This window comes from Electrona antarctica (genome assembly GCF_951216825.1).
Source record: "Electrona antarctica genome assembly, chromosome: 11".
NCBI lineage: Eukaryota > Metazoa > Chordata > Actinopteri > Myctophiformes > Myctophidae > Electrona > Electrona antarctica.
The window spans coordinates 35697707-35707588 of NC_136792.1; the positions used below are offsets into that span (position 1 = coordinate 35697707).

The following is a 9882-nucleotide window of genomic DNA, read 5'->3' on the forward strand; positions in this document are numbered from 1 at the left end:
AACGAAAAATAAGAAACATGAGAACAAACAAAACCACCCACGCACCCCTCCCTCCCAGGACCAACAATGTCACAAAAAGCTACCTGTGCCAAATTCCGTACCACTGTGTAATACGAGAAAAATAAAAAATAAATCATATCCTTAATTTTATCTGCAATGTTAGAACAAAAATTAACAAACTCTTCTTATTAGATAAATCCAAAAAGTTATCTATAATAATCGCTAAAAAGAGCCCTTATATGCCACTGTTGTTTGAGACAAGACTGGAAGCAGGTCGATTTGAATCAAGACTGCATTCCTGAGTGAGGAGAAAGTTGAACGGAGGGGTAAACTGTTCTCCTCCCTCCCCTGTCTTTTTTTTTTCTCCATAGGGGTAGGCAGCAGTGTTTCTATTACTGTCCCTATTTTGAATTCAGTGGCTGTCACCTTCACAGTATGGGAGCCACAACTCACCTGTTTGGAATGTTCCTTTTCCTCCGTTTCTGAGGCAGCAAGCTGTCAGGCTCTTCATTTGGGTGGTTTCCCTGTGCTTTTATTCCCCCCCCCCCCCTTCTTCTTCTTTTTTGGCTGTGTTCCTCCCCTGCCTAGTGCCTGGTTGTTGTGATTGTCAGCTGTTTTCTGACATCATTGTTTTGGTGTACACCATGTGCTTTTTGTTTACACTATATGTTTTCACCATGTAACCTCCCCCAGTTTGTGGAGTGCTACAGCTGTCAGTTGTTAGCAATCAATTTTGTTTTTAAGCTGTTATTCTGTGTTCACTGCCAGATTGTCTACTAGGCCCTGGTGCACTAGCTAGTATAGGCTTACACATTCTAGCATTTTTCACTGCTTGTTAACCCTTGTTTTTTTCCTGTTATGGCTTCTGCCTGCCAATTTGGTACCTGCAGTGGTTCCCGACCTCAGGGTCCACTTCAAAAGTGTTGGCGCCGTGGCACACCCATTAAACGGCTGCTGTTTTTAGTGGTCAGATGGGTGAGCCGTGTGCATTTTCATGTTTACTTTGATGATATAATCAATCGACCATGTGTTTGAACTTGGCACAATCGCTTTAAGTTCTTATTTTTGGAATCACTATGCAAACTCATTTTCAAGGTTTTAAAAAACAAAATAGAACATTTCTCCCCAAATATTATTATGTTATATTATCATTGAAATCTTTGTGTTTTGCCAATTATTTGGGGGCCCACTTGGAATACCCTCATGGTCCACTGGAATCACTGCTGAGTGTGTTCACACTGTCTGCCTATTACGAAGAAAGAAAAATGAAAGGCGACAACCGTGTCTGGATGCTTTAAAGCTACTTTAAGCTAAGCAATGGGGCCATGTGAACACCTGTTATAGAGGGTTGAGCCAGCAATGTCGAGATATCAGACACAAGTTATTGTGATTGATCAGCTGATAAAAAGCGGCCCACGTCAAATGTGAAAAAAGCAGACTAGTTGGTACCTTAAGGCAGGGCTAGGCAACCTTAGGCACCCAGGGCCAGGAGGGTGATCACTGGCACACTGGCATCATGTGAGAGAGGATATTGATTTTAAAATTAATTCAAAAAAGGTTTAGTCAGTTAAATAAAGTCCCCTCACGTCTAAAGATTAAATCATGCACATAACATAATTATATTCATTCAAACCTGACAACTCTGACTGGGGAGGGAGTCTGGGAGATGTTATTGCGCTGAATCTAATGATCATTACATCTTGCTGTGAAACAACATATTTCCAAACAAAATAAAGATTATGTATAGCATATGGACAATAAAAATCTGTTGAAAATATTAAAGTTTGTGTGGCGTCATATAATTAAACTTAATATTGATACGGAACACTGACTATAAGACAATGAAAACATGGCACTTCATGTCAAAAAGGTTGCCGACTCCTGTCCTGTTATTTTGTGCTATAGGCGGTCGTCTTTAGGTTTGAATGTAAAAGTGGTTATCTAGTGTGACTGTAGCACCGCTTAAAGCCTGTTGAGGTGTGAACCTACTGTAGTGTTTGTTTGTTAATCAATGTGTGCACGTCTTCTCCTTCAAAAAATATTTGTACCGTGGTATTAGCTTGTAGATATGCTATTTTTGAATAGCCAAAGTATAAAATATTATAATGATTGTGATATACAGTAGGCTATGTGATATATAGTGAGTCATTCGTGAAATTAATTTGATTAAAAGGTGTAACGCAGTTATTCCATGCTTGGATGAATCACCCCATACATCCCATAATACCATCGACTCTGCACTATAGCCGGCTATATCTGGGCATGGTTATTGCCATAAAAGGCTGCACAATATAGGCAGCTCAAATCACATAGCACGGCAATGGGGTGAGAGACAGAGAGACACCATCGTACCACACTGGATTTGTTATAAAGAATAAAATATGCATGTATGTTAATTGTATCTGCCTTCTATTATTTATCTTTCCATTCACACAACAATATACAGAAAAAAAACATGGCATAGGCTATTTGGATAGTGTGTGTGTGTGTGTGTGTGTGTGTGTGTGTGTGTGTGTGTGTGTGTGTGTGTGTGTGTGTGTGTGTGTGTGTGTGTGTGTGTGTGTGTGTGTGTGTGTGTGTGTGTGTGTGTGTGTGTGTGTGTGTCTGTAACTTATGTGAACTTGGTACCCATGACATTTTAGTTTCTTTGGTTTAATAGAATAGCAAGGCAGACTCTGTTGGAATAGCACAGCAAGGAAAGGAAAGAATAAAGATGCATGACATCACTGTCACAAAATACTTGTTCAAAGTCTTGATTTGGCACATATCTTGTTTTTTTACTTTCATCATATCTTTATAGAGAGAGAGAGAGAGAGAGAGAGAGAGAGAGAGAGAGAGAGAGAGAGAATGGACTGCAGCGAATGGATTGGCCAGCCGGTAATTGAACCAGGGACTCACTGTCAGGCATTAAGGCCCATGTGGTTATGATTTGTATGGTGTACAAACGTTACATTACATTGAGAATATCAACAAATCTTTTTTATGTGTGTGTGTTCTGTGCTGTTGACAGAAGACACATTTTAGCATATCGTCTCTGTCAGGTGGAAACCTCAAAAGTGTTACTTTTTAGGATTCAAATGCAAAAGCGGCAAAAGCAGCAGATCTACAAGCTCACGTTTTGAGCTTGGCATCTGCTATTTGTGATGCTTTTGACGCTGTAGTATGATCAAGTAGGAAGTTCATTTACAAAAGAAATGCATAAATGAATCAAATAGTTAGAATATGGAGATATAGAGGTTTCTGCCTGACAGCAACAATATTTTAATGAAAACATCAGTTCTGTAACATCTACTTATAATTATTCTAGGGGTGCATCGGTTTTCAATTGTTCTTGTAGCACATACTGTACAGTAACTGGGGAAATAACATGTACAGATCAAGGTTGAAGCTCCATCATACAGAGTCCTTGTAGGCTACCTGTTGCAATGGAGTATATTAATACGCTGCATAGTTGATGCTGGTCTCTGGGTAAGCTACTGTAAAGCCTTCAGCAGTATTGGTTTAACTGGTTAGCATATTAGAAGTTTGGTCTTGTGTTTTAGTGGGCAACTGTAGGGTTTTTTTTCACTACGCCACTGGTCCCGTTCACTTTCAACTAGCCTGGTCGGTAGTTTACATCAACAAGATTTGCTTTCTTGAAAAAGATTTCCTTAACCTATAGGCCTACAGTAGGTACAGTATAGGTACAACATACAGTACACTCCATACAGAAAAGGGAAATGTCTGGAGTCACGTTGTCTGCTGATTGAGGGTGATGTCTTCAGACTCCAAGATTCAAGATTGATTAAAGATTGCTTGATTTGTTTTCTTCTGCAAGCAGCATTTGGGGGAAAAAATAAGTAATTATTTTGATGTTAATTAAAAACACAAACGTGGAAAAACAAGTGTACCCAAACTAAAAACGGTATAAAAGTGCATTCCAAATGTCCAACTGACATAAAAATGCATAGAGTTCATTTATAGCATTCATCTAATCTAATGCTGCATAATTCATAATGAATGATTAATGCTATACCTGCGACCTAGTGGGCCGGGGAATTAATGAGAGAGGGCAGGAAATGTCCTACCGGCAGTTTCCTAGCCTGGCATTGCCAGACTGATGATGGGAATGTCCGAGGAACGTGTGAGTGAATCTTTCAATTCCTATACTTGACAAAGACCCTAAGGTCGAAACGTCATTTTTTGCCTGCCTGTCGCTAAATAAAGTTTGGAGCATCTTAAAGTGAGTTGCGAGCCCCTGCGTTCTTTTTATTGAATCTTTCAATTCGACATACATTTTGTTTTGATCATCTTGTTCCACTTTTTGCTTTGGCAATGTTTTCTCATGCCCATAATGCCCTGTGAATTGAAACATTGAATTGAATTGAATCCACATCATCAGTCTGGCAATGGCAGGCTAGCTGTTTCCCACCAGACACATCGCCAGTGTTTATTTTGTCAAGTAAAACTATGACGAAAAATAGAACTAAAAAAACATTGCATGGATGCACCTGGGACGTATCCTCAGTGATGTACCCCAAGGTCAACGGGGTTTCGGGTCTCTCGAACACCATACCCCTCAGTCAGGCGACCCAGCCAGGGTGATCATGTGCCGGCTTACGTCCCAGTAGCTACCCTCGATCAGTCCACTAGGGAAAAGACCAAGGCCACACAATACGTTGGAACTACTCTGCACGTAGAAGGACTAGGCTCTGTGGGTTGACTCCTGTCCGGGCCCCTCCTACGTCTCACCAGGTCCACTCCTGTTCTCACCAGGTCCAGGACCTGTACGTTGCACCAGAGTCCCAGCACCAGACACTTCATTCAGCAGTGGTGGATTCTTGAGCAGGCTCCACCTGAGCAATGGTGGTGCTGCAGGCTCCGCTTGCGACTTGGATGGCCCTCCTAAAGGCCTCACCGAGTGTTTGTTGGGCTTCCTCCTCACGGAGGACACCCATACTGACTAAATGTACTGACATTTTTGTCAACAAATTAAAAAAAGACTAAAATGTTAGGGAGGGACTAGTGGAGAAGGGATCCAGTAGAACTAAAAGACACGTCTTTTATGTTTGGTCATTTATGCTCATTAATATGTTTTGTGGCGCTCTGTGTTGCACTCTGAAAATAGCACATCGACAAGCTCACAACGTGTCGACTATGGACTTTTTATTCAAAAGACTATGTCTAAACTAAATCAAAATTTGCTGTCAAAATCAACACTGACCCCCAGTTTCATATTTTTGCTGTCGGGCATCCTTTTATCTCCCTTTTTGATTAGTGCCCTATTTGATCGTCACACAAAAGCATCAAAAGTATAGCAGACATACAGTACGTGCCACGTTTCGAGCTTGTAGATCTGCTACTTTTTGAATTTTTGGGCACAAGGTTTCCAACGGACAGAGACAAGGACCCCCATTTGTTTGTTTGTTTTTTTATTTTTTGATGGCCCCCCCGACTTTAATGTTTGTTAGGGTAGTCATGATGTATTTTTTTGCAGGTTTTTTTTGCCAAGTCTATGGACTTTAATGTGTGATTAGGGCAATACTTGACAATGTAAGACGTCATCTCTGGCTGATATAAATACTGCCCTCGCTGCGCCCACTTCACACAAGTGTGATTGATATATATATCGGGGACCCATATCAGTGTACAAATGCATGTGTGTCCCATGGAGCTGTCTTGTCACGTAGCATTGTGGGTATCTTTACACACCAGCACTCATACTGCCGCGCAGGGATTAATGCACTATTTGAGGATACTTGACATTTCTGACATGCAGGGAATGAAAAGCATGCCCCCACTATCACACACACACACCCACACACACACACACACATGCACGCACGCACGCACGCACGCACGCACGCACGCACGCACGCACGCACGCACGCACGCACGCACGCACGCACACACACACACATGCCGCAGGTGTGCAAACATATACAAACATCTCAGGAATTTTAACAATCTTAAAAGATACACAGATGTGGCGGTTAATATAATAATATACAGTACTGTTGAAGCAAACACACATCACACACTCACACACACACACACACACACGCACACGCACGCGCGCACACGCACACACGCACGCACGCACGCGCGCACGCACGCACGCACACACACACACACACACACACACACACACACACGCGCACACGCACACGCACACGCACACGCACACGCACACACAGTGCATGGCCCGGTAAATCAATGCTGGAGATTGGCCGACTATCAATTACGATGTCAGTGTCAATTAGAGTGTTTCCATTCAGATAAATGAAGCATGGTGTGCGTGCGTGCGTGCGTGTGTGTTTTATAAATAAACTGCAAGGTTGCACCCGCAAGGTGGTATGAGTATGAGTGCTGGTGTGCACCTGCAAGCTCGGTGTCGCACACCGAGCTTGTAGATCGTCAATTTGTGGTGTATGCCATAGTGTTGATTTTGTCGACTAAAACCATGACGAAACATGTTCGTCGACTACCTTTTTGCACTGAGGAAAAGTGAATAAAACCGAAATAAGAATTACCAGTACTGTGACTAAAATGTGACTACTGTTAAACTTGTATTCAAAATAGGGCCCTATTTTCGTGCTAAACCCCTTATCCCTTTACTTTGCCTTTTTTTATATTTTGAAAAATATGTTAAAATTGCTCAACTAGCCGATTTTTCAAAATAGTAAAAAAAAGGCAAAGAAGTTTAGGGATAAGGGGTTTCTAAATAATAAAGAAATCAAGTTGCACAAGAACAATAGTGTTGCGTTGTTTGCCTATTAGGCCAACGTCAGCTGGGAAGGACATCCGTTGGTGTGCAATACCTGTTGTACCCACTGTCAGGGTGCTATCAGAGTATCATAATACGACATATTGATGACATCAGGGATCTCACATATTATACACACTAGAGCGGTGCCCATTGTTCTTATGTCTGTGTCCCTTTTATGCCCATATATGGAGTTATTTTTCAGGCATGCCCAAATATGGAGTCTATGCAGATGTCAGAACATGGACCTAGTAGGGGTGTGCTGAAATATATCGATATTACGATATATATCGATACGTCCTCCCGCGATAAATAATCGTTATCGATTATTAACATATTGACGTAAAAAAAAAAGAAGATAAATTTTTTTTTGAAATGTTCAAATGTTGTTCATAAATGAAGTGACAGGAAATGACAGCTAAAATAAAGCAAATCCCACTCTCAGATTCCACAGCAACCAGAAGTACTGAATTACTGGATGGTGATTTGTCCAAACAGCTTTGTGGGAATACAAAATGCAGAATGCATTTCCCTAGCAGTGGACAAATCCACTGACACCAGTGATAATGGTCAGTTGGTGGTGTTTGTGAGGTATTATGATGATACCAGTGATAATGGTCAGTTGGTGGTGTTATGTATTATGATGAGGGTATGATGCAAAGGGGGAGTTTATTGAGTATTCATTTAGTGTTTGAGTGGTGCAACCACTATAGACAGCTATGTGTGTGTCCGTGTGTGTCCGAGCACGAAAATAGCGTTTTCTTCATTTTGTAGTTGCAGATATCGTGATATATCGTTGATGAAATTTTAAACAATATATCGATATATCGCAAATATCGCAATATATCGAATATCGTGATATTATCGTTATCGAGGGCCTAATATTGTGATATATATCGTATCGTGAGGTACCCATATCGTCCCACCCCTAGGACCTACCTAGGCTGTGACATATCAATGATGTCACAAGGTTGCTTAATTTGGTCCTTAAAAGGCAGGTCACAGCCTTACATCTGTCAGTGTGCAGCTAGCTGGGAAGACATAGACAAATGGAATCATATCAGACTCAAAAAAACAATTGAATTTCCACAATAGTAAACAGGGCCTTGAACCAGAACGTATAGTGCAGTTCTGTTTACAACATAATCTACCGGTACTACATTGTCTCTTTCACTTAAGTCATGCCGTATGTGAATCAGCCAACGGTCCAACTAACAGAATTATCAGACGGCAATGTGAAGTTTGTCATCGAGAGCACCGACCTGTCGGTCGCCAACTCCATCCGCCGCGTCTTCATGTCCGAGGTTCCCACGATTGCCATCGACTGGGTCCAAATCGACGCCAACTCGTCCGTCCTCCACGACGAGTTCATTGCCCACCGTGTCGGCCTCATCCCGCTCACCAGCGATGACGTCGTGGACAAAATGCAATACTCAAGGGACTGCGCGTGCGACGAGTTCTGCCCGGAGTGCTCTGTCGAGTTGACCTTGGACGTCCGTTGCACCGAGGACCAGACCCGCCATGTCACCTCGCGGGACCTTGTGTCCAACAACCCCAAAGTCATCCCTGTGACCTCCCGGGACAACGTCCCCAGCGGCGACAACAACCACCCGGACGACATCTTGCTGGTGAAGCTCCGGAAGGGCCAGGAGCTGCGTTTCAGGGCCTACGCCAAGAAGGGCTTCGGCAAGGAGCACGCCAAGTGGAACCCCACGGCGGGGGTGTCCTTCGAATATGACCCGGACAACGCGCTGAGGCACACGGTGTACCCGCTGGCCGAGGAGTGGCCCAAGAGCCTTAACTCGGAGATGGTGGGGAACGAGGCGCAGGCCCCCTACAGGCCGGACGGATCCCCGCACCCGGACAGGTTCTACTACAACGTGGAGACGTGCGGCTCCCTGCGGCCGGAGACCATCGTCTTGTCGGCCCTGGCCGTCCTCAAGAGGAAGCTGGGTGACCTGCAGACCCAGCTCAGCCATGAGATCCACATTCTCAACTGAATCGGGGATTTGTCCTGTGTGTGTTGTGCCAGTTCAACAGGCTTTATTGGCATGAGGAAACATGCCAAACAGTCGTCAAACCTCTCACCAAAAGTAGCCGATCTACAAGAGTTGTGAGCTTGTCACAACGCGTCACAGTGCTTGTATCTCGGCTATTTTTGACAAATGTTCCCACCAGAATATGCATGCTATAGGGTTCAGTTTCTATAAAAAATAATATTTGCAGCCCCCTAGTAACTCTGAGAACCTCCTACAAAGAGGATTGCTTTGTTTTTGCGTGTACGTGCAAGGTTTGAGAACAATGTAGGCCTATAACCTTTTTATAAATCACCTCATACCGTTAGGCACCATCCTTGCATTTGCACAGCAACAAATCAATGTCCATCACGGTAATGTCCTCAGTGTCAATTTAAATCATAAATGGAACTAAATGGACCTTGTGGACTAAATGAACACTCTGGATTTCACAGTGTTTGTGCTTGATGTATCCCCTTCGATGGGTACATCCTGTCCCTCCGGTTGAGGTGACATTTGACACCCAGTGTCACATTAACACAGGAACAACCATAGTCAAAAGCGTGTCTTTTCTTTTCCTTCAATTATTATTATTATCCTAGTGTAATTCGAGACAGAAAACAAAGTGAGATTGTATTCTGGCAGAGAAGGAAAGAAAAGTGATATCAGATTAGAATTGCAATGGATGTGTCAGTGGAAAAAGTTTTAAACCGCCAATGTGGCCAAGAATAAATGACTATAACTTTATTATGCTGATGGATGGAACTTGGGTATGTCCAAAGAATGGTCTTTTCATGAATTACAACAAACAACCTCTGAATTATAAATGATAGCCATATATTCTTGCTGTCAGGCAGAAACCTTAAATCAATGCCTAGCTTCACCCTACGAGAGTGTAACACAAAAGTTAGCAGATCTACAAGGTCACAACGTGACATAAGCTTGTAGATCGCTATTTTCACTATGTTTTTCACGATTGTTAACACAAATTTTTCACAACCTAACGGCATTCTCAAAACTGCACACACAAAACTGACTCTCCTTTTCCATGATGACTCTTTGCCATCAAATCTCTTAACTGTTCCCAAAATGGGAACAGTAATTTGGTACACACAGCCATAT

The 9882-nt window shown here is 42.7% G+C and overlaps 1 protein-coding gene across 1 annotated transcript; it reads left to right on the forward strand.

The window, feature by feature from the left end:
* Window positions 1-7926: 7926 nt before the first annotated feature.
* On the forward strand, window positions 7927-8745 carry LOC306932134 (DNA-directed RNA polymerase II subunit RPB3-like; the record flags this gene model as incomplete). Its single annotated transcript, XM_079513836.1, has 1 exon — window positions 7927-8745. The coding sequence occupies one exon, from the start codon at window positions 7927-7929 to the stop codon at window positions 8743-8745; it is 819 nt and encodes a 272-aa protein (XP_079369962.1).
* Window positions 8746-9882: the final 1137 nt, after the last annotated feature.